Source organism: Podarcis vaucheri (genome assembly GCF_965113315.1).
Source record: "Podarcis vaucheri genome assembly, chromosome: 15".
Lineage (NCBI taxonomy): Eukaryota > Metazoa > Chordata > Lepidosauria > Squamata > Lacertidae > Podarcis > Podarcis vaucheri.
This window is the reverse complement of record NC_138753.1, coordinates 14,257,806-14,283,212: the sequence shown is the minus strand read 5'-3', so window position 1 is coordinate 14,283,212 and position 25,407 is coordinate 14,257,806. Positions and strand designations below refer to the sequence as shown.

Here is a 25,407-nt window from a genome sequence, read left to right as displayed (position 1 = left end):
ATTAATCAGTATCAAACAACAACAACAAAATATGGTGCAACCAATCTGGATTGCTTCAAAGGAAGATTGGACAAATTTGTGGAGAGGGAGGCTATCCACAGCTACAAGAGAGAGCTAGTGTGGTGTAGTGGTTAAGAGTGGTAGTCTCGTAATCTGGGGAACCGGGTTCGCGTCTCCGCTCCTCCACATGCAGCGGTTGGGTGACCTTGGGCCAGTCACACTTCTCTGAAGTCTCTCAGCCCCACTCACCTCACAGAGTGTTTGTTGTGGGGGAGGAAGGGAAAGGAGAATGTTAGCCACTTTGAGACTCCTTCGGGTAGTGATAAAGCGGGATATCAAATCCAAACTCTTCTTCTTCTTCTACAAGCCATGATGGCTACAGATCGCCTCCACACAGGAGGCAGAAATGCTTCTGGATTCCAGTTGCTGGAAGCTGTGGGAAGGGAGAGGGCTCTTCTGCTCCTGCTTGTGGGGTTCTACCTACTGAACTATTAGCACTTTAGAGCATCTGTGAGAACAGGATGATGGACTAGATGGGCCATTGGCCTGATCCAGTTGGGCTCTTCTTATATTTTTGGAACAGGAATAAAGGGGAAAAGTTACTTCAGAGGTACGCTAGAAGCCACCTTGAGTGTGAGGACTCACTCCCTGGGAGAGTCACAGTAAAGACAACTTCCGTGTGTGTGTGTGTGTGTGTGCAGGGCTGCTTCAGCTGGCCCTGGAGGAGCTTGGTTCAAGAGCGCATCAGGCTGTAAAACACTGCACACAATGGTGCCACCATATAATTAAAATAATCAAGATTACGATGAGTCATGTTACATATTGTTAGCATAGAATTTTATATAATTACTTATATAAAAGCAATCCCATAACCTTAATAAATTCTCCTGCTGATTGAAGCTCTGGAAATGTGAGGAAATGTCAGCAGCCCTCTCCCTGGGGGCTTCGCCTGTTTCACGGTGAGGCTAACCTCCATTAGAGACAAAGAAATGGGTTTTGCATTCTCCTGAAAGTAAACTCCACCCCTAGTGAGTCAGTGATCATATTATTATTATTATTATTAAGCCTTCAGAAGGGACTTTTGGACCAGTCAGGCTGGTCAGTTTGGCACCCTTGCTGCTTTTTTTTAAATGCATATTTTCCTGCTGCTTGTGTTCCTAAAAGAAGGCGTCATCAATGCTTTAACCTAAAACAAAACTTGCAGTCTGGTTCCCCTTGCCAAATGTCCGACTAATTGGCCTTCTGAGAATCCACTCCTCCCCACCTGCGCATGCGCCGTCCCTTTAAAGTCTGCCTCCCTTCGACTCCGAGCAGGACGGGATGTACCATTACGCGCGCATATAGAGGGGGAGAGGAAGATTGAGAGGCGCGTTGGGAGCGCCCGCCTTGCCATGAACGGGGACGGTGGAGGGGATGCCGTTTGCTACTCCCCCGCGTCTCTCAGTGGTAGATTCCTCCCTCCTCTAGCTCCGCCCCCTTCTCCCCTCCCTTTCTCTTTCTCTCTCCCTGCGCGAAGGGAAGGCCCTGCTCGGTTCTGCTGCTCCTGCCGGCTTGCACTTCCCAGCGCCGCTTTCTAGAGGGGGCTCCTCGGTGAGTGGCGGGGGAAGGGGCCCGGACGCCTGGGTTCTTGGCGGTGGGCGGGGGGGAGGAAGAAGAGCAGGACGCCTGGGTCGCTCTTGTTTTAAAGAGGCTGAGAGCTGAGGCCGGACGCCTGGGTCCCTTTTAGAAACTGGGTGGGGGGAAAGCGGTGAGTAGAATCTGCTGGACGCCTGGGTCCCTTTTGCTTTTGAAAGAAGGAGGGAGAGTAGAGGTCGGTCTCCTGGGTCCCTTTAAAAAAAGGTGGTGGGGGGGAGTACAGAGTCGGACGCCTGGGTCTCTATAAAAAAGATGGGTAGAGTAGAAGCCGGACGCCTGGGTCCCTTTAATTTGTAAAAGAGGAAGAGAGTTAGCACCCGGACTCCTGGGTCCCTTTTGCTTTGAAAAGGAAGATGTGAGCGGAGGCCGGACGCCTGGGTCCCTTTAAGTAAGAAGTAGAGGAAAGTTCAGATTCCTGCAGGTCGAGTAGGGAAAAGCGTCCTGTGCTTGTTCCGCAAGGACGTGGGGGGGGGGGAAGGGGCTGAAGGCAGCAAACAGCTAAATAAATCGGGGACCCCCTTTTCAATGGGGCGTTTCAAGGGTGTCTTACCGAACCAGGAGTCATAGGGTTTCTCTGGTAGTTAAATGCGAATGGTGGTGGTCTCCTGGGTTCACTTGGATCGCGGAGGAATGAAGTGAACTCAGACCTCTGAATTTTCTTTTAAGGTCTTAAAATATATGTTATCTCTTTGCTAAGTCTGCGACTTCTGAGTTCCTTTAGAGCTGCTGCAGGGCTTCCGTCTTCTTTGAGGAACAAGGAGTATGTTTCGAAGAGCCAGAGTTCCCCAGCATAACAGATAAAAATCAAAGCCTTTGAAAAACAGCAACCATGCACACAGATTTTTACTGTTGTTGTGGGGATGAAATGTGGATAGCTGGGAGAACCATGTATGTGTCCTCTGAGGGAAAAGATGGGATATAAAGACAATACAGTGGCACCTCAGGTTATAAACGCTTCGGGTTACAGACTCCGCTAACCCAGAAGTAGCACCTTGGGTTAAGAACTTTACTTCAGGATGAGAACAGAAATTGTGCGGCGGCAGCGGGAGGCCCCACTAGCTAAAGTGGTACCTCAGGTTAAGAACGGTTTCAGGTTAAGAACGGACCTCCGGGACGAATTAAGTTCTTAACCAGAGGTACCACTGTAAATAGATGTGTTTCAGGGTTGGGGATCGCCTGTGCATCTCTGAATATTGCTGTACTACAACTCCCATCATCCCTGTCTATTGGCCATGGTAGCTGGGGCTGCTGGGAGCCCAAGTCCAAAAAACATAGTGAGGACTACAGGGTGTCCTCCATCCTTGATGTTGAGGGTGGGCTCCTTCCTTCTGGACCCTGGGGCTTTCAAATCCTTGCAGGCACTTTGATCCTGGCTACATGTATACTTTACCAGAACTGTCTATCAGAGAGAGCTTGTGCTCTGGAAAGAAGCTACAGGGGGAAAAGCAGTGGATAGATAAATATGTAATAATGATGATGACAGCTCAGTTGGTAGACCATGAGACTCTTAATCTCATGGTTGTGGGTTCAAGCCCCATGCTGGGCGAAATATTGCAGGGGGTTGGACTAGATGACCATCGGATCCCTTCCAACTCTACAATTATTTGACTGGAAGCCGGATTCTGAAGCGTTGCTTGCTGTGGGGGTTATGCAACGTGGACACCAGGGACCTCCTGAATAAGCACAGTGTTCGTGAGCCAGGAGTACTTGTTCAGTTTTCTGGACCGTGGATAATAAGAAACAGCTTCTTTGGGATTAGATGTGACAGCAAGGAATGTTTTGACTATCATGGCCCCCCAGACTCCAGTCTTCTCTGGAGTATGGGCATCAACAGCTTTTCCCCAAGCAAACCCAGACGTCTTTCACCTGGTTTTACTTGGGAGTCCTGGTAGATGGCTTTTTCTCCCCTTTGCCTTTCAAAGCACGTTTTATAGGTGGACTGAGAACTATATACTGTCCCCTGGTATTGGAGGCAGTACGCTGGGGATCTTGAGCACTGTTGTGTTCAGGTCCAAGGGATCTGGTTGGCCACTGTGAGAACAGGTTGCTGGACTATAACCCCCCCCCCGCCCCCAATCCCTTTGGCCTGATTCAGCAACCAGGCACGTCTTAGGTCAGGTGACTCTTCAATGCTAGGCGTGACTTCAGATGTTAGTAGCAGATTATAGTGACTCTGATTATAGGAGATTGTTTTATTAGGCCACTTTTGCACCACCCGTCAGTCAAGGCCTCCAGCTGATTTGTGAAGTAGTAAAAACAAGAAACTATGAAATGCAACCAATATTTACTAAAAAAATCAAGATGTGAAAAACAGTGCTGGCTAGGGCAAAACTAGCCAAAGGGTGTGTATGTGGGTAGCTTAATGAAACCCACAAGTACCCATTTCCTTCCCCATGCCTGTTTAAAACCAGTAAAAGATTGGGGGGGCGGATAATTAAAGTCACAAGCCCTTCCCATAATTTTAGTCCTCTTTTCTCTATAGCACTGAAGGAGGATAGTCACAAAAAAAAGGAATGAGCCCCCTGGATTAGTTTAACACAATCGCTTTGCTCGATCAGGCCAATGGCCTATTTAGTCCAGCATCTTCTACATGCAGGACCCAAGCACAAAAGCACCCTTGGACTTCCAATAGTTTCCAGCAACTAATATATGTGATCTTGGATGTGTTGGGTCTGGTTTGTTAAAAATAGTCGGATGAGACTCTCTGTTGACGTGACCAGAGTTCCTCCACGATCTGGATCCCCGTGACAACCCCCATCCTGGGAGGAACGAGTTTTCAAAGAGCATCAAAAGCCTTGGCCTCCCCGCCATCCCCAATGTGAGGTACAGTGGTACCTTGGGATGCAAATGAGATCTGTTCCAGAGCCCTGTTCGCATCCTGAACAGAACGTAAGACGCGACAGCGCATGTGTGGGTCGTGTTTTGCTGCTTCCGCGCATGCACATGACATCATTTTGACCATCTGCGCATGCGTGAGTGGCGAAACCCGGAAGTAACATGCCCTGTTACTTCTGGGTCGCCACGGAGCACAACCCGAAAATACTTATCCTGAAGCGTATTTATCCCGAGGTATGACTGTAGGCAGTTCTAGGTTAGTGTTGACCTGCCAGCCCTGGTCTGAAATGGAGGCAGAATGCCTTTCCACAGTCAATATCCAACAAACATGAGATGGTGGGTGCTCCAAGCATAGCAGCAGACAGAACACTTCTGTCTGAGAATGAAGAAATTAATTGTCCCCAAAGGTACATCAAATGGCCATGGATCAGCGATCACTTAAAAGCAGACTTCCTCAGACTCGGCCCTCCAGATGTTTTGAGACTACAATTCCCATCACCCCTGAGCACTGGTCCTGCTAGCTAGAAATCTTGGGAGTTGTAGGCCAAAAACATCTGGAGGGCCAAGGTTGAGGAAGCCTGCTTTAAAGTGTAGTAAGCTGATGAACACCCAACATCTGCCTCCATTTCAGTGATCTTTGACAGTGGCTTACCACTCCAACCATTCCTGTTCATGGAACATTTGTTTGATAATTAGTTTGTGACTCCACACACATATTATATGTCTTCTGTTTATGAATTTTGAAACAGTGTAGTGTTATAGAAACATTGCCAGTAGATTATTGGCCAGCGTGTTGCTTGTTGTTCAGAATGTTCTGTTTTCCAGCCTTGGTTGCGCGGACCTGCTTTGGGTCCAAGCTTCCTGATCACGTTTGTTTGCATGTTCCTCCCTGTGATTCTTGGGAGTTATTACTCTCTCGTTGCATAAGGCCCTCGACTTTGCTTGTTCCTTTCCAACACTTGAGGAAGGAACAACCTCAGGTTTTCCGCTTAGGGTCTGGCTCCTTGCCAGGCCGTTGGATTTAAAGGGACGGCGCCACCTGTTGGCTCAAGGGCATCATTGCTTCCATTAGGCCTCCCAGCAAGCCTAAGCTGTTTGGGCACTGGCCTTTGGGATAACCTTTGCCATGACTTGGCAGGGTGGTGTCTTCTCTCTGCGCAAGCCAAGCTTGGCATGTGCCCCAGAATGCACTGAACCTGGCCCTGGAATGGGGTTCGTTCCTGGTCTCTGGTTGGTCAGGTGCTTTGAGAATCTCCCTCCCACACTCCAACCAATTTGTATCATTAAATTTTTGCATTGCATAATTTTTCTCTTTCCCTGCCATGAAGTTCTTCCAATGGAGAAGGTTTAGGGCAGGCATAAGCAAACTCGGCCCTCCAGATGTTTTGGGACTACAACTCCCATCATCCCTGACAACTGGTCCTGTTAGCTAGGGATGATGGGAGTTGTAGTCCCAAAACATCTGGAGGGCCGAGTTCACCTATGCCTGGTTTAGGGCCACAGTCACCCCATGTATTCACAGTGCTTTGATGCCACTTTAAGCGGTTATGGCTCCCCCCCCCCCCAGAATTCTGGGAGCTGTAGTTTAAGGGTGCTGGGAGCATTTGCATGAAAATACCCACCTCCTGGTTTAAAGAGTGGCTCCATTTTAGCCATGCACAAACCATGTGTTAGACACTCAGATATATAAGCTGGGCAACAGTCACCAAAACGGAATGCCTAGTTGCCATTTTTGGGCCAGACGCCACAAAAGCCATATTTTTCAATATGATTTTTTTGGTTCCTGAATTTCATTCTGATTGTGCAGATAAAATTTAAAGGGTAGAATTCTACAGGATGTGTTGCTGGTGTGTGAAAAACAGTAAAGATCCGAGGATCCCCAGGCATGTTACACCAAATGGTGGAGATGTCAGCGGCCATCCTGGCAGTATTTGGGAATAGTCAGATTATTTGGATATCTAAGAAATTCAGTAATCAACTCTTAGATATATTGGAGACCAAGTTCCTCAAGCATTTGATAAATAATCAACTGTACAGCATAACTTTTACTTGCTGGGTGCTGAAGGCAAATTGTGGACAAAAATATCAGGAGACCGCAGGCTTAATACACTATAGGGTTGTAACAGCATCAAAATGCCCTAGGCAGTGGGCACATTTAGTGATTGGTGTGGGTCCAATTGCGACCACATGGAGATCTCTGGGTGGCAGGTTGGTGACTGACATCTCTCCATCTGGCTGGCCTCGCCAGCTCTCTTAACCAGGTAAACAGAAGAGCTTATTTATTGCATTTATATTCCACCTTTTCCTCCAAGGAGTACATGGATCATTCTCCTCCTTGGCTAATCCTACAACGACCCTTTGAGGTCGGTTAGGAGGCTGTGAGTGACTCCAAGGTCACCCAGTGAGCTTCCTGACTGAGTGGGGATTCGAACCCTGATCTCCCAGGTCCTAGTCTGGCACTCTAACCACTACACCCCGCTGGCTTGCTAGAGTACCTCTGCTACGTGGCAGCTCTATAAATTAAGTAGGTAAATAAATATGAGGAAAGCAAAATGTCACTTAGAGAAGGATCTGAAATATTTCCCCTGAAGCTTGTATTTGTTTTATTCTGGATTGTTTTATTTGATGTTTTGATGTGATGTAAACCACTTGGAGATTTCTTTTTTAAAATATAAAGCAATATAGAAATGATATTACATTCGTAACTCGGAAGTCAAATGCTTTGCGAGACGAACGTTTTGGTTCCTGAACACCGCAGACCTGGAGTGATTGTTCCGGTTTGCAAACGTTCTTTGGAACCCGAACATCCGTTGCGGCTTCCGATTGGCTGCAGGAGTTTCCTGCAGCCAATTGGAAGCTGCGCCTTGGCTCCTGAACGTTTTGGAAGTCAAACAGACTTCTGAGGTACGACTGTATAATTATTATAATTATTATTTATTAATCCCCACAGGGGAAAAGATGGCACCTAGACATTCTGTTGTGGTGACCGTAACCTAGGTTTAAGGTGCCATTTGGCAATTGGCTTATATATCTATGTTTCTATCACTGGACCTCAAAAGGGTAATCAAATCCACCTTTCTGCAATGCAGGAATCACAGCTGAAGAGTCCCTTGGGAAAGGCTACCGTAAGGAAAACTTGCAGTCTTGGGGACAAGTCTTTCTCTGAGCTTCTTTTGCCAGCCATTTTGGAGAGGGTTGTGTTGAGTGGCTGAGCTGTAACTGATCTCCCTGAGACTCTGTTTGAATAAAGAGACTCTCATCCCCACCCTGGTATTGAGATTGTGTTGCTAACTGGCATGATAAATGGATAAATGCCTCCTTTGGTATTATATAACTGCCCTGTTGCTTATGGCTGGATGTTGTTCTTAAAGCTGTACGGGAGTCGTTATGGGGACATGTGAGGTGTTATTTACCCAGGTTTGGTGTGGCATCTTCGTCTGCCTGAGGTTCGATGGGTGGAATATACAGACCATGCCCACCTCACTGGCACTGGGCACCACCACCGTGACAATCTCTGGGTTTTGCCTTGGCCATGTTCCCATAATTCCATGCAGTCTTCCCATAATTCCACTCAAATTGCTTCTGAAAGTGGAAATTGCCTTGTAGGGACAGCCTGGGAATCTACAGCTACATTTCTTTTTACACTTTTATAGGGCTGCCATCCACATATGGGATTTGTCTGTTGAAAACAGCGTCCAGGAAAACCCGGGCGTATGGCAACCCATGTTGAAAGTGTTGATTTTTTGGGGGTCAAATTTCTTTAAAAATACATTTTTTGGGGAGATTTTGCAAAAAAAGCAGCAGCTTTGCATGCGCTGTACATAGCGACGCTGCACATGCACTGTACATAGCGGTTTGCCGGCGGTGGTGCTCCAGTGCCGTATGGACTGTGCCGGGATCATCTGCTCACCGTTGCAGCCGCAAATGGAGGATCCTCTACATGCGGCTATAGCGGCAATGGAGGGATCCCACCGCCGTCTGGACGGCGCTTGAGCAGCGCCAGCGGCAAACCGCTATGTATGGCGCATGTGCGGCGGCGTTACATACAGCGCATACGTGTGATGCCACACATGCACTGTACATAGTGGTTTGCTGCCAGCGCTGGGATCCTCTGCTTGCGGCTGCAGCCGCGAATGGAGGATCTTCCACATGCGGCTGCGGCGGCGTGGCGAGCCCCCGTGGGGTGCCTTCTCGTCACCCCCCCCCCAGACATGGAACCCGGGACGCCCCCCTGTTGCAACACCACTGGGGGGGGGCTAACGCTGTTATCATATTAACTTCTAAGCATATGGCTGTGTCCTTGACCATTTCTCATCTGTTAACCAGTTAGATAGCTGGATAGCTCAGTTGGTTAGAGAGTGGTGCTGACGACACCAAGGTTTGTAGGTTTGATCCCCGTATGGGACAGCTGCATATTCCTGCCTTAGAGGGGGTTGGACTTGATGATCCTCAGGGTCCCTTCCAACAGTATGATTCTGTGAGATATCTGTGAGATAACATTCTTGGTTTAAGGGGTCCAGTTGGCTGGTGACAAATTGCCAATGGACGACCCTTTGTCAGACTCTTAAAATGTGTGGAGCTAGATATCATGGTATGGCTTATCCAAAAGCAGGATTTAACCTATTGTCGACTGATAGAATTGAACAGTGGCTCTTAACCTTTTTGGGACTGCAGATCCCTTTGAGAATCTGATGAAAGCTATTTGCCAGAAAAATACATACAAACACAAAATGTTGCATGGAAATTATTTTATTTCACTGGGTGGTGGGAATCTGGTTCACAGACCCCCTAAAGCCCATCCATTGACCTCCTGGGATCCATGGACCCCTGTTTAGGAATCCCTGATCTAGACCCCTGATTAGTGGACTGTTTCATTCCATACAAACACTGCCTTTGACAGAGTTGGACCATTGGTGAAGGGTTCACAAAGTAAAGGAAGGATTGAACTCTGATTAATAAGAATACACACAGAGACTTGAATCAGCAAGACTCTGGGAAGGGTGCGTATAATAATCTCTCTCTGTTCGTGCCACTCCTCGGCCCAGGTCGGTTTATTCACAAAAGAACTTTTACAGAGTGTTCGTAAGAACCAATCAGATTTCTTCTGAGCATTTCAACAAACCCCACTGGGAACAAAGTTAAACTACCAAAACTAATTAAACATGGGGTAACTAGAACTACAAAGGAGAACATTTGGCAACCCCTGAGGTCATAAACAAGCAATACACATGATAAGAATGATGGCCAGGAGGACAGGATCATTATCACCTTCAGGTGAGATCTGTTTCCTGGCCCTACTTCAAGGAAACTGACCACTGTCTTTGATGACCCAGGAGCCTGCCTGTCTAAGTGTGTACGTGACTTGTGAAGAAAGAGAAATGGAACAGGGATGCAGAGGTGTGGATTGATCAAAAATCATATCAAAATAGTTTAAACCCAGTCAACGCAATGCTTTCATTGCTGACACTGATGGCTTACTCTATATTCGTTATAATTCCTCATAGCAATCCCACCTGTTCATTACAATTGGTCCATCTAGCTGAGCACCATCTACATTGACTGGCAGCAGCCCTTCAGGCTTTCGGGCAGGGGTTTCTTCCAGCCCCATGCTGGGGGATTGAACCTGGAATCTTTTACAAAAGCAGGTGCTCTCTCAGCGAGCTACAACGCTTCCCTCTAAATCAGGCATGGGGACCACGGGGTCCTCTGAACTGTTGCTGGACACCCAACTCCCATCAGCCCCAGCCAGCACGGCCAAAAGCCTGGGATGATGGGAGTTGTAGTGCAGCAACATCTGGAAGGCCATAGATTAAAGCATACTTTAATGGTTCTTTGTGTGTATTTGCATACAGTTTAGAGCAGGAGGTAGGGGATCATGCTGGTTAGCTGTGTCTTCTGGTCCAGAGGAATAGGTTGCCCACATCTTCTCTAGAAAAGGAATTCAGAAAGCAGGATCGCTTTTCTTGAATTTTGACTTAAAAAATCATCTTGGCGAAAGAGCTGGGGAGGATCTCCAAAAACTAATTCAGTATTGTTCCAAAAGAGGCTGTCAGGCAGATGTTTTCCTATCTCTTTTTTTTATAAGATATTTATTAAAATTTCACAAATTATATAAACAAACACAACACTACAAACGAACACAAACAAGAAAAAAGAACAAGTATAATTTCAAAACCTTATTTTCTTAAAACTTACTTCACCGACCTCCTCATACCTCCCCTTTCTGCATTCCAATTTCATATATTTAGTTCAGCAAATCCTCACCCTTAATTTTATCTAATTGTTAACCTTTCTTTTCTTTTAACTTAATCTTTACAGCTGTAATCCACTTACTTTCTAAAGCCGCATCATTTTAAAACTCATTAATTTTACAATGTTTCTTAAGATAGTTCTTAAATTTCTTCCAATCTTCTTCCGCCGTCTCTTTTCCCTGGTCTCGGATTCTGCCAGTCATTTCTGCCAATCCCATATAGTCTATCACCTTCATCTGCCATTCTTCCAAGGTGGGTAGATCTTGTGTCTTCCAATACTTTGCGATGAGTATTCTTGCTGCTGTTGTAGCATACATAAAGAATGTTCTGTCTTTCTTTGACACCAATTGGCTGACAATGCCCAGGAGAAAGGCCTCTGGTTTCTTAAGGAAGGTATATTTAAATACCTTTTTCATTTCATTATATATCATTTCCCAGAAAGCCTTAATCTTTGGGCATGTCCACCAAAGGTGAAAAAAAGTACCTTCAGTTTCTTTACATTTCCAACATTTATTATCAGACAAGTGGTAAATTTTTGCAAGCTTGACTGGAGTCATGTACCACCTATAAATCATTTTCATAATATTTTCCTTTAAGGCATTACATGCCGTAAATTTCATACCGGTGGTCCACAACTGTTCCCAGTCAGCAAACATAATGTTATGACCAATATCTTGTGCCCACTTTATCATAGCTGATTTCACTGTTTCATCTTGTGTATTCCATTTCAACAGCAAGTTATACATTCTTGACAAGTTCTTAGTATTGGGTTCTAACAGTTCTGTTTCTAATTTTGATTTTTCCATCTGGAAGCCAATTTTCCTGTCCAACTTGTAAACCTCCATTATTTGATAATAATGAAGCCAATCTCGCACTTTAACTTTTAAGATGTTTTCCTATCTCAGGCTGAGTGCTTAAATGTCAGATCGACCCCATCTAAGGTCACTGTAACTACCCCCAAATATGAAATTCTGTGAATTGCACCAAATTATGTACACTCAGGAAGTTCTTTCAGTCCCATTTTTCTTTCTATAGCCTCTTGTCTGAATAAAACCCAAATTACCTGTAGTGGGCAGATTAAGAGGAGCAGCTCTCAGAAAGCAAATTTGCTCAGATAATATTTCTGCGCTTGTGTGTGTACGTGTGTATTACGTGTCCCACGCCTGCCTCAAGAGACCAAAAGAGCCCTGTGTTTGATGGCTCTTATGTAAGACACGTGGGGCAGAGAATGTAACTTGACCCTAACTCTACAGCTAATCTTTGCACAAAACATTATAGCTGGGCGGCTTCCGTGCATGCTCTCAGACAAGGTGTGCTCTTCAAAATGGATCAACACCTGAGAGGTTTGGGTTTTGTGGTGGCCAACCCTGCAACGTGAGCAGAGACGACATCGTGGCTTTCAGTGTTTTGGTGGCATGTGTTTTTGAAAGCTTTGCCTTTGCCCTTTTCAGATGGCATTGCTCTCTTTCAGATGCACCTGACTGGTATTACTTTTAATCAGCCAGGTTTCAGGTTTGGTGGTAGAGCATCTGTGTATGCAGGAGGTCACAGGTTGAATCCCCAATGGCGTCTTTTGGTAGAGCTGAGAATGTCCTTGGCCTGGAACCCTGGAGAGCTGTTGCTGCCAGCCTGTGTAGACAATGTTATGCTAGATGGACCTTCGCCCTATGGTGCCAGGGCAGGCTGCAGTAATTAAAACACGATATTAAAAACTGTTTAAAGCAACTTCCAATTGCGGAAATAGGGTGGACCCAAGAAGTGTACACCTGACCTCAGGTGGTAAAAAGGCGCGTCCTCAGCATTTGCGAGTTCACAGCTTAGGGGGCTACCACAGAGAAGGCCATCTCCCAACCCCTCTGAGGATAGAGGAACAGTCAAGAGGACCCCCTCTGGTGATACCAGCCCCCCAAGGAAGGGTCTGTAGGGAAAGAAGCAGTCTTTCAAGCATTTGGAGCCTGAGGCCTTAAAATGCTAATATGAGCACCTTGAATTGTGCCTGAAAATGGACTCTCAAATCCATGCAGCCAGTATGGCTGCTGCATTTCGGACCGGTTGAAGTTTCTGCGTCATCAAGGGTAGCTGGATAAGCCAATGGGTCCCTGCCCCAAGGACCATGCAGCTCTAAATTTGGAGCGGGTGAGGAGGAAAAGATGAGGGCTCAGATTTAGCTGGAGTCTTAAGTAATGAACATAGGAAGCAACTTCTAAGAACTCAAGCCACTGGTCTATCCAGCTTGTATTGTTTGCCCCAGGAATGGGGAATCTGTGGTTCTTCAGGTGTTGGGCTGTCTCTGTCAGCAGGTTTATAGTCTGAAAAGACTAACAGCAACAACAACAACACATATAAAAACATAGTAAAGTGTCAAACATTACACACTTCCTGGTACTAGCCTGTTACTTGCCTGGCATTCTTAATTTTTAAAATAATAATAATTCCCTCTGCAGTAATGTCAAAGAGATAACCTACTACCTGACATTTAGAAGACATCTGAAGGCGGGCCCTATTCAGGGAAGTTTTTAATGCGTGACATTTTAATGTATTTTTAATCTTTGTCGGAAGCCGCCCAGCCAGATGGACGGGGTACAATATAATAATAATAATAATAATAATAATAATAATAATAATAATAATAATAATAACAACATCAACAACAACGACTAGTTTGGGAAGAGTCAAAGGCTTCTGTTGTGTCCTGGGGTTACAGCACATGTCCCACTGGGTGGAACTCGCACCCAGATCTGGGTAGGAGGCGAGAGTGCCAGGTGAAATCCTAGGCGTTCGCGTGCCAGCCTCCTCCTCCTCCCACTGCATCTTGCATAAGTTAGCTCCCTGCCCTATCAACAGTTGCGGTTGTCCCATTCCACACGTACACAACTCTATGCACTGGTCTACCTGGTGGGTAAGTGGTTTATCTTTGCTTCTGTATAGGTGAGATGTAGGAATTGCCACACTGCTCAGGGGTAGAGCACCCACCTCCCATACAGAAGGGACCAGGTTCAATCCCGGGTGCCTCCGATTAAAAGTATCTGGCGGGGGACGGGACATGTTATTTTCCAAAATGCTTCCTTCAGATGTGGATGGCAAAGGCAGCCATGCCAGAGGTTACTGTCACAAGAGAGAACAAGAGGTCCTGTGGCCCAGTGGTAGATGTTCTACATACAGAAGGTCCCTGGTACCAATTGCATTTCCAGGCAGGTCTGTGGCAATAAATCAATGGGTTGCTATATACAGCCATACCTCAGGTTACACCCACTTCAGGTTGCGTTTTTTCGGGTTGCGGACCGCCGAAACCCGGAAGTACTGGAACGGGTTACTTCCGGGTTTCGGCGGTTGTGCATGCGCAGAAGCGCTAAATCGCAACCCGCGTATGCGCAGACACGACTTGCAAATGCTGCGGGTTGCGAACGTGCATCCCGCACGGATGAAGAGTTTGGATTTGATATCCCGCCTTTTTTTTTTAATAGATTTTTATTAGTTTTCCATAAGTAAAAAAGAAATCACAAAAACAAAAACATAAATAAACACAAAAACGACTTCCCCATACCACCCCTTTTCTGCATTCTTGTTTCAAGATTTTCCAGCAACCCTTTTGTATTATACTTATTTCTAACTCGTAAATTTAACTTCCATAAAAAATTTAAAACAACTGTAGTTCTTTATCTCTTATAACCCTGATCCTCTAATTCTCCAAATTACAACAGTTTTTAAGATAAACTTTGAATTTGTTCCAGTCTTCGTCCACCGCCTCTTTCCCTCGGTCCCGGATTCTGCCAGTCATCTCTGCCAGTCCCATATAGTCAATCACCTTCGTCTGCCATTCTTCCAACGTGGGTAGATCTTGTGTCTTCCAATACTTTGCTAGAAGAATTCTTGCTGCTGTTGTAGCATACATAAAAAAAGTTCTATCCTTCTTTGACACCATTTGGCCCACCATACCCAGGAGAAAGGCTTCTGGCTTCTTATTAAAGGTTCTCTTCAGAACTTTTTAAATTTCATTATAGATCATTTCCCAGAAAGCCTTAATCCTCGGGCAGGTCCACCAAAGGTGATAGAAAGTTCCCTCCGTTTCGTTACACTTCCAACACTTGTTATTGGGCAGATGATAGATCTTTGCTAACTTAGCCGGAGTCATGTACCACCTGTAGATCATTTTCATAATGTTTTCTCTTAGGGCATTACATGCCGTAAACTTAACACCAGTGGTCCATAACTGCTCCCAGTCAGCAAACTCAATGTCATGCCCTATATCCTGTGCCCATTTAATCATACTAGATTTCACCATTTCATCTTGAGTATTCCATTTCAACAGCAAATTATACATTCTAGACAAATTTTTAGTATTGGGTTCTAACAGTTCTGTTTCTAGTTTTGATTTCTCCACTTGGAAGCCTTTCTTTCTGTCCTGTTTGAATACTTCATTTATCTGTCGGTAATGTAACCAATCTCTCACCTTAAACTTCAATTTCTCAAAACTCTGCAATTTTACTTTTTCACCATCTTGTTCTATCATTTCACAATATTTAGGCCAATTAGAATCCATATTCAAATTTTTCTCTTCCTTTGCCTCCATTGGTGACAGCCATCTAGGGGTTCTACTTTCAAGCAAATCTTTATACCTTATCCAGACATTATACAAAGCTTTCCTTACCATATGGTTCTTAAAACCTTTGTGCAGTTTTACCTTGTCATACCATATATATGCATGCCAACCAAATCTGGTATCAAACCCCTCAAGGTCCAAAATGTCTGTATTCTCGAGGAGCAGCCAGTCTTTCAGCCAGCAAAACGCTGCTGATTCATAATAGAGTCTTAAGTCCGGCAGGGCAAAACCCCCTCTATCTTTTGCATCTGTTAGTGTCTTAAATTTTATTCTTGGCTTTTTGCCCTGCCAGACAAATTTCGATATGTCTTTCTGCCACCTCTTAAAACAGTCCATCTTGTCTATTATTTGTAGTGTCTGAAACAGGAATAACATTCTAGGCAATACATTCATTTTGATAACAGCAATTCTGCCTAACAAGGAAAGTTTCAACCTTGACCATATGTCTAGATCTTTCTTAACTTCTATCCAACATTTATCATAATTGTCTTTGAATAAGTTCAGATTTTTCGCTGTCAAGTTCACCCCCAAATACTTCACTTTTTTAACTATCTCCAAACCTGTTTCATTCTGAAATATCTCTTTTTCCTCATTTGTTAGATTTTTCTCCAGAACTTTAGTTTTTTGTTTATTCAGTTTAAATCCTGCAACTTGACCAAATATCTCAAGATATCCCGCCTTTCACTCCCTTTAAGGAGTCTCAAAGCGGCTCACATTCTCCTTTCCCTTCCTCCCCCACCACAAACACTCTGTGAGGTGAGTGGGGCTGAGAGACTTCAGAGAAGTGTGACTGGCCCAAGGTCACCCAGCAGCTGCATGTGGAGGAGCGGGGAAGCGAACCCGGTTCCCCAGATTATGAGTCCACTGCTCTTAACCACTACACCACACTGGCTCTCACACTGGATCACATTCACAACCCAAGCGTCCACTGTACCAAACAGATTGGGACTTTGGGGTCACCATGCCAGAAAGGTTGGGAACCATTGGGCCAAAAGTCATGCACTTAATTTAATTTCTTTTGGTTGGGTGATAAAAACTTTGTAGAGACAGTTAATGCACTTTTTGACACAGTACGTTTGATCTGAGTCGACCAGTCCCAGCGTTGTCTACACAGACTGGCAGCCGCTCTCCCGGGGGGGGGGGGCATTCCTAGTCCTACCTGGAAGATGCCATTGGGGATTGAAACTGGGAGCTTCTGCCTCCAAAGCAGATGCTCTGCCACTGAGCTGTTGCCCGTCACCTAAAAGCAAGCTAAGGTTCTAGTCCTCATGCCTCTGGACAAATGACTGAATTAAACAGGAACATGATGCTGCTGCTTTAAACTGAGTTAGGCCACTGGGTCCATATGGCTCAGTAGTGTCCGCCTTGGCTGGCAGTGGCTCTTCAGGGGATATTTGCAGCCCTCCGTAGAGATGCCGGCGATTGAACCTTCTACATACAGAGGAGACCACTGAGCCTACAGACCTTTCAGATTGGCATCTGTGACAGGCAGCAAAACAATAATAACATCACAGAGTTGGGAGGGGCACCAGGGGTCATCTAGTCTGACCCCCCGCTGCAGTGCATGGCTCATAGCCAAAGAATTCCTTTTTTTAAAAAAAAGATATTTATTGAGATTTTCAAAATATTACAAAATTAAAAAAGAAAAAAAGAAAAATACAAAATAAAAATAGTTCAAAACAATTCGCTCTTTCAATGACTTATCTTTCATTTGCTTATTTCCCGGACCTCCTCACGCCTCCCTTTTCTGTATTCCAGTTAAGTTAATTAGTTCAGCAAATCCCTCCCCTCTTTGTTTATCCTGGTCTTCAATCTTAAAATATTGTAACATTGAATTTTTACCTATTAATAGTCCATTTTCTCATATTCCCTTATAACATTATAGCTATAAACCACTTAGTTTCTATCCAACATCATTCTAACATTCATTAATTTTACAATATTTCTGTAAATAGTCTTTAAACTTTTTCCAATTTTCTTCCACCAACTCTTCTCCCTGGTCTCGGATTCTGCCAGTCATTTCTGCCAGTTCCATATAGTCCATCACCTTCATCTGCCATTCTTCCAAGGTGGGTAGGTCTTGTGTCTTCCAATACTTTGCGATAAGTATTCTTGCTGTTGTTGTGGCATACATAAAGAAAGTTCTATCCTTCTTTGGCACCAATTGGCCAACCATGCCCAGGAGAAAGGCCTCTGGTTTCTTCAAGAAGGTATATTTAAATACCTTTTTCATTTCATTATATATCATCTCCCAGAAAGCCTTAATCCTTGGGCACGTCCACCAAAGGTGAAAGAATGTACCTTCAGTTTCTTTACATTTCCAACATTTATTATCGGGCAAGTGATAGATTTTTGCAAGCTTGACTGGTGTCATGTACCACCTGTATATCATTTTCATAATATTCTCTCTTAGGGCATTACATGCCGTAAATTTCATACCTGTGGTCCACAACTGTTCCCAGTCAGCAAACATAATGTTATGTCCAACGTCTTGTGCCCATTTAATCATAACAGATTTCACCGTTTCATCCTGAGTATTCCATTTCAACAGCAAGTTATACACCTTTGACAAAATCTTAGTTTTAGGTTCTAACGGTTCTGTTTCTAATTTTGATTTTTCCACCTGGAAACCAATTTTCTTGTCCAAATTATATGCCTCCATTATCTGATAATAATGAAGCCAGTCTCACACTTTATCTTTTAATTTCTCAAAACTCTGCAGTTTCAATTTGTCTCCTTGTTCCAAAATTTCCCAATATTTCGGCCACTTGGCCTCCATATTGAGCTTTTTCTGAGCCTTTGCTTCCATCGGTGCCAACCACCTTGGGGTTTTTATTTTCAAGTCAGTCTTTATATCTTGTCCAGACATTGAACAATGCTCTTGTGACAATATGGTTTTTAAATGCTTTATGTGCTTTAACCTTGTCATACCACAAATATGCATGCCACCCAAAAACGTTATTAAAACCTTCTAAATCCAAAATGTCTGTGTTCTCATAGCCAAAGAATTCCTGACAGGTGGCCACCCAACCTCAGTTTAAATGCCTCCACGTTCTTCCTAATATTTATGATGGAGAACTGGTTGTCCGTAGCGCTAGGCACTGTTCAGGGGAGGCTTTTGCCCTGGAGTCCTCTGTCCCTCTTCTGCGCTCTCAGCTGATCACCTGGCTCCTGAGGAGCGTGACTCTCGGCTGCCCTTCCCAGCCACAGGCGGATAAGCCTCCATTGTGTTGCTCCATGGTTGCATCAACCCTGCTTGCACAACGTGACTTTGGAGCGCAGAGAGCTGGCACGATGTGTGCGGGAGGCTGGGCTCAGCACCCCGCAGGAGGCATTTCCGTTCTGGGGTGGTTGTGTGTGGGCCGTTGTGCCGGGAAATGTTGCCACGCCGGCCTCTTTCCTCACCCGTGTTTCGATGTCAAGTTTACCAGCTGGCCTGGAATAGGGGAAAGCACCGGGTTGCCGGCCTGAAACAGGGGTGTTGGGTGGATGAGATGACGGCAAACCACTTCTCTTCCTGCAGCTCTCCGGTGCCACCTGGTTTCTACACAACTGAGGAAGTCCTTTGCCCACACGTCACACTCAAGCCTTGCTTGTTGACACGCTACCAAGAAAATCACAGCTTTGTAGGGGATTCTTGGCCCTGTGCCCACGCTCACTAATAAGAACGGCAGGGAGAAATCCAGGTGTTTTATCTGAGAGGCCAGGCCAGCAGGGAGGAGTTCAATTTACGGCACCGATCTGGACAGTTCGGGAGATGTCAAAGTGGCAATCCTTAGCTGGAAGATTTCCCCCCCTTTAAAATATAAAACAGCGTAGAAATGGACATCAAGAACCACAAGCCCTACTGGGGGAAAGAATGGCGCCTAGACATACCATAACTGAGCTTTAAGGTGCTATTTGGCAATTAGCTTCTATATCTGAGTTTCTAACACTGCCCTATTCCATCTGATTCCAGTGATTTATTGCATTTATATCCCCCCCTTCTTCTCCAAGGACCTCAAAGTGGTCTACATCCTCCCCCTCCCCATTTTATCCTCACAATGACCCTTTGAGAAACAGTGGTATCTTGGTACTCGAACTTAATCTGTTCCGGGAGTCCGGTCGACTCCCAAAACCATTTGAAAACCAAGGCGTGGTTTACGATTGGCTGCAGGAGCTTCCTGTACTCAAGCTGAAGCCGCGCCGGACATTCGGCTACCGAAAAACTTTTGCAAACCGGAACATTTACTTCCGGGTTTGCACCGTTCAGGAGCCAATTTATTTGGCAACTAAGCCGTTCAGGAACCAAGGTTCCACTGTAGTTTATGCTAAGAGACAGTTACTGGCCCAAGGTCACCCAGGGAACTTTGTGGTCAAGTGGAGAGCTGAACCCTGGTCTCCCAAGGTCCTAATCTGACACCACTAGTGGCTCTCGAGTCAGAACATTGGTCCATCTCATCCAGTATTGTCTACACTGACTGGCAGCAGCACTCCAGGGTTCCAGACAGGGAACCCTCCCAGCCCTACTTGGAGATGCCCTTGGTGATGGAACTTGGGGCCTTCTGCATTCAAAGCACCTGCTCTCTACCCCTGGGCTATGGCACTTCCTAACCTGCTTTATACGCAACTAGACTATTGGTTCCTCTAGCTCAGGCACCCTCTAGGGTTTCAGGCACAGGATATTCCATCCCTACCTGGCGATGCCAATTGGGGGTTGAATTTGGGGCCTTCTGCATGCAAGGAGGTGCTCTTCCACTCAGCTGCAACCTTCCCCAAAGGATGCTGGACTGGGTGAGCTTCTGGCCTGATATAAATTGGGGCTCTTGTCCACAAGGATTCTTTGCTTTCAAGGCAGAGACGCACGACCACCTCATCTAATCCAACTGCATTCTTGCACCAGATTGGAATACAAATATTGTCCTCTCTTGAACTCTGCCTCCTTTCTCTCTTCACCAAACTCCTCCAGCATTCTGCTCATTCCTCTGAGCCACTCCTGCTTCAAGTCCTTCCTTACATATATATTCACACCTTGTTCTTTGACCTGCCTCTTTTTCTCCCTCCTCTTTGCCATTTCATCTCCCTCTCACTCTTTTGGATCCCACCCTTTGCTTTTCCTGCCTCTCAGGCTTGCCATTGGCTGGAATGCTGTGACATCAGAGCATCCTTTGCATGGCCCGGTCCCTCTTAACACATCAGTGGCTGCCACATTTTTTTTATTTTTACCACCTCCAGATGTTTTGGACTGTAGCGGGCTGGAGCTGAGTGATTTGGGGTCACAACTCCCATCAGCCCCCAGCCCGCTGAAATTGGCAAAGGTTGGCTTGAAATGCAGATGAATCAATGCAGAACGGAGTGTGTACTCAGCGTTTACTGTTATAAACACACCTGTCAGGTCACCAATGCTGCCTGGCCTGTTTAACTGCTAACCGCCATGCTCTATGAATTCCCTGCCCACTTCTCTTCCTCTCAGGGAAAGCTCTTTTCAGGAGGCAGAAGGTCAAAAATGCACTCAGCAAAGGGTTGTTGTGCCTTTTATATAACCTGAGGACATTTTGGGGTTTTTGAGCCTCTTCCCCCGCCGCCCCCCTCCCACAGCTCAAGCAGGAAAGGTGTGCACTGATGAGCCATGGAAAGTAGATTTTCCCTCTTACACAACATGTTGGTTCTTCCCACGCCCTCAATTCCAGAGTCTCAGCTTTCTTGGAGTCTTTCTGAAAGTTGAGATGTAGGAAACAGCCATAATCAGACCCTGCTTAGCTTTGCATATTATCAGTGCTTGCGCCAGGCATAGGTCAGCAAGAAACATCACCCCAGGCCAGTGAAGTTAAATCTTTACTCAAGGATACGAACCACAGAGCTCAAGCCTCCACAGCTCTTCCTAGCAGATCTTGCCCCGATGATGCAGTTGCAAGGATCCCTCTCCCAGACTCCTCCTCTCCAGGCTTTCTCCCATGCAGTCTGCACACAAGAAATCTTTGCTCTGCTCTTTTCATTCCTCTGTGTGTCCTGGGAGACCAGCGGGGAGGGGAGCTGGTTGCAGCAGGAGGGGGAGACTTCCTGGATTCTTCAGCTATCTCTTGGACCCCACTCCTCTCCAGCCTCTGCTTCAGCCTTGGAGTCTGAACCGCTCTCTGCCACAGCCTCTTCCTGCTCACTAAACCCTGTTGCCTCTTCACCTTCTGACACCTCTTCCTCTCAGTCTTCTCCCTCTTCTCCCTCTGACTACTCATTGCCCATCTCACCACCAGTCCTCTGGCTCTGAGCCTTCTTCTGCGGGTTTCCCAGGGGGTTCCCCCGCTGCTGCCTCGCACAACTCCTCTGCATCCAGACAGTCCATGACACATATGTGCTAGAAGTTTTATTTATTTTAGGATGTGAGAGAGAGGGTGTCTTGGGTGGGAGAGCGAGCGAGCGAAGGGACTGTGGAAACTTCAGTGATGGAGAAGAGGGGCAATGGCTTTGCACGCAGGCAACCCATCATTTTATTCTCTGCAATCAGGCTGTGTCTTTATCCCATTCAACCCCCAGCTAAAACAGAGACGAAAAGCCCACGTGCTTTGCCGTTACTAATTTCATTTCTATACGCTTTATATTTTAAAGAAGAAACCTCAAAGCGGGTTGCAACACATTAAAACATCAAAAGCAATCCAGAATAAAACAAATTCTGGAGTGGGTGCCGCTGTCATTTCCTTTCTCTCTGCTGTGGCCCCGTGAAAGCCAAACACAATCCACACGCAGAATAACAGGGAAAGGCTGTGTCTCAGTGGTTTGCAGGCCGAAGGTCCCAGGTTCACCCCCCCCCCCCGTGGGTTTGGGAGAGACCTTGGAGAGCTGCTGCCAGTCAGTGCAGACAGTACTTAGATAAATGAGCCAGTGGTCTGACTCAATATAAGGCTCAATAAAGTTGTTCTTCGGTGCTGCTGGTTTGGATTGTGTGTCTTTCTCCTGTCACGCCATGCTCTCTTTTATAGCAAAGAATAACACGAGCTGCCTTGAAGCTGACATCTAGAAAGGCAGGATAAAGCTTGTGCCGTTGTGAGAGAAAAGGAGTATTTGCCCTCTCTTGTGGAGTAGACTCACTGACGCACTCGTGATCCTCCCACATGCCTTGCAAAATTTTCTAAGGTGTGGCAGTGCTGACGGTGTGCTGTCAAACTCTTATCTCAAGTCAAATCTTCTAAAGTTGTAGCATATACATCACACTACTTTGCTCCTCTCTGTAGGTGGCTGCGGCTACTCTGTTTAAGAAACTCTGGCTGTGCTCAGAGGTGCTCTTTATTATTATTTCACAATATTCTTAGGTTGCTTCTCGCCGCTACAGAGCTGATCCCTGCTCATCTCCCTGCAGCTGGGAGGATGCTTTGGTTCCAGAAGTTCTGCTTTCTTGCCAAGACCTGAAACCGATATGTGACATGTGACAGCTATCTCTTTCTCCTCCTCGCTTTAGTTTTCCCGTTGCCATGGGGACAGCATCATCCAAGGATGACTCTCCCTCCGCAAAGACCCCGGAGGCTTCGGTCCCCTTCAGCATGACGGACGTCTTCCTCTTCTCCATCATCATTGGCCTGCTGACGTACTGGTTTTTCTTCCGCAAGAAGAAAGAGGAGGTCCCTGACTTTACGAAAATCCAGCCGCCAACGGGGTGAGTGGGTTGGTGGCGAGGTACATGGGTCTCACCCATGGCAGCTTACACCCAACAGCTTCAGAGAGGCGAGTGCTGGAATCACGCTGCACATGTAGCCTTTGGAAAGGGTTTGGAAGCTTCTGCTGGCCCCAAATCCTGTGGCCAGACTGGTGTCTGGGCCCAGGTACAGGAAGCACATTAAGACAACTTCAATGGCTAGCAGTCTGTGTTTCCAGGCACAGTCCAAACTAACAATTTTGTCCTGCAAAGCCCTAGGTGTCTTGGGCACAGGCTACCTGAAAGATCGTGTCTCCCTACACAAACCTGCCTGGTGAGCCCCTTCTCTTGACCCCATCAGCACCAGAGGGTAGCTGGTGGTGACCCAAGACAGAGCCTTTTCTGTGTGCTCTCAGATTGTGACATCCCTTCCCAGGAGAAGTCTGACTCCCTCCCTCCCTGTTATCCTTCCACCACCAGGCTAAGACCTTTCTCTCCAGGCAGGCCTTTAGAAACTCAAGTGCAGGCAATGCAAATCTCTGGGCTTCAATGAGTTTTCGTTCCCAGTTCTAAATGTGCTTTTACTGTATTTTGACTACTCTTTTTGGATCCTTTGTTTTACGATGCATTCTGTCATGTTTGCTTTTAAAATGCGCAAGCTGCCTCGAATCCCAGCTTGGGGAGTTAAGCCAGGAGGGAGAGTTCCCTAAATAAGCCTCAGACAGGACGATTCCTCTGCACCATACTAGCATATTTCTTTTCAGCTGGAATTTTTCACAAAAGCGAGTCACGGTATGAAGCGATGAGGTTCAGAGGCAGCTGACCCAGACTGCCAGGTGCCGCTGGCTGGCATCAGTCAATGATTCTGCAGGGCTTGTGGTTCTCCTCCTCTGAAATGCAGTGGCAGCAAACTGCGGGGGGGGGGTGGTGGTGTTTCTCTATGCAGAATCCTTTGCTCCTGCTATGTGTAGATGGCATCTATTCCTGCAGGGGTGGCGACCCTCAGGCCTGGGGGCGGAATGTGGCCCTGCAGGCATCTCTGTGTGGCCCCAGAATCTCTCCTCAGGCCGCAGCCCCTCCCTAGCCCTGCTTTATAGCCCAGATATTTTTGCCTGGCTGTAAGGTGTCCTTGGAGGCTGATAAAGCCCCTCGCTGGCCTGCATAGAGGACAGAGAGGGGTCTGTGAGGATGTCTACAAACCAGGCTAAGGTAGAAGTCTCAGTTGGCATCAGGGGAAGACCTCAAGGGTGCCGTTGTTTCCACAGTGCCATGCTAATAGTGGACGCTGCATTTGCAAGTGTCCTCCTTAAAGCTGGGGGTAAACGCAGGTCTGCATTTAACAGCAAGCAGGGTTGCTGGATCCTGGCCTTTGCCTCCCACCTGACTGATGGGAAGGTGCGTTAGCAGGTCGCCAGTTCAAAGTCCCAACTGCAGCAAACATACGAGGTAACCTTAAGCGAGCCGCTGTCTCAGCCTCAGTTTCCCCCATCTATAGAATGGGAAGAATGACTCTGTTTAGGGATGTTGCAACTCCTGCGGGGCTGTTGGGTGCTTACTGTGTGGAGCGATTTAACAGTGTTTTGCAAGTGCTGCACAAGTGCTTTGTCATGGTTTTAAAGCAATCGTACAGCACTTGCAAAACACTGTAAGCAGCTTCCTAAGCCCAGGAGAGTATTTGAGGAGAATTGCTTGTTAACCACCATCACCTCCAAAGTAGCTCAGAGGGGCAAATCTGTGTCAGAAAGGAGCACATCTAGATACCAAAGGATTGCAGCAGAGACCACGTGGAGCATGTTTTCTGGGGTGGTGCAACCAGTTCAAAGTCTCAACCTCTTAACCACACCATTTTTCTTTATGGTGTGGAGGAGGCCTAGAGGGTGCCCCACCCAGGGCTCTCTCTGTGAGAATGCTGTCATTTCCCCCAGCTGGGGTCAGCAATTGGGCCTTCCTCGAGGGATTGGATTTTGTTTACAAAATAGCCTGGAGAGCAGGGGGAGGAATCTGTGGTTTGGTTAATGCACCTGCGAGAGGTGGAATGCCTTGGTCCCAGCTTGCAAAAGAAAGGTCCTGTGGAACTCACTCCCACAGGAGGGTGCCAACCTAGATGGCTTGAAAAGGGATAGGACAAATTCATGTAGCAGAGGGCTGTCGTTGGCTACTAGCCACGTTGGCTCTGCTCTGCCCCCACAGTTGCTGTGGCCAGGAATGCTTCTGAAAAACAGTTGCCGGAAGCCACAGGAGAGGAGCGGGATCATTGTTTTCCACAGGCATCTGGCTGGCCGCTGTGAGAAGAGGATTCTGGACTGGATGAGGCTTTTACCATTCTAATGATAAAAGAGGGAAGGAATAAGTATTCCCCAGAATGCAAAAGGTATTACCCGAAAGGGGAACCAACCCTGCAGTCCTTTCCTCCCAGGCAATCTCCTCATTTTGCCATGGGGCTGGCTGGCTGTTCCTGTGGGGTGATGCTCCCATGTCGCTTC

The 25,407-nt window shown here is 46.5% G+C and overlaps 1 protein-coding gene across 3 annotated transcripts in view; it reads left to right on the top strand.

Annotated features, from left to right (window-relative positions):
• POR (cytochrome p450 oxidoreductase) overlaps window positions 1–25,407 on the top strand; it is a 54,644-nt gene that overhangs the window by 2,220 nt on the left and 27,017 nt on the right. For 2 of the 3 annotated variants that reach the window (XM_082201429.1, XM_082201427.1), the window contains exon 2: window positions 22,751–22,945. In XM_082201429.1, the coding sequence (XP_082057555.1) occupies window positions 22,764–22,945 (182 nt within the window). In that variant the 5' untranslated portion in view covers window positions 22,751–22,763. Of the gene's footprint in view, window positions 1–1,457; window positions 1,591–22,750; window positions 22,946–25,407 lie in introns of those variants that run through there. The other variant, XM_082201428.1, reaches the window with a different exon arrangement.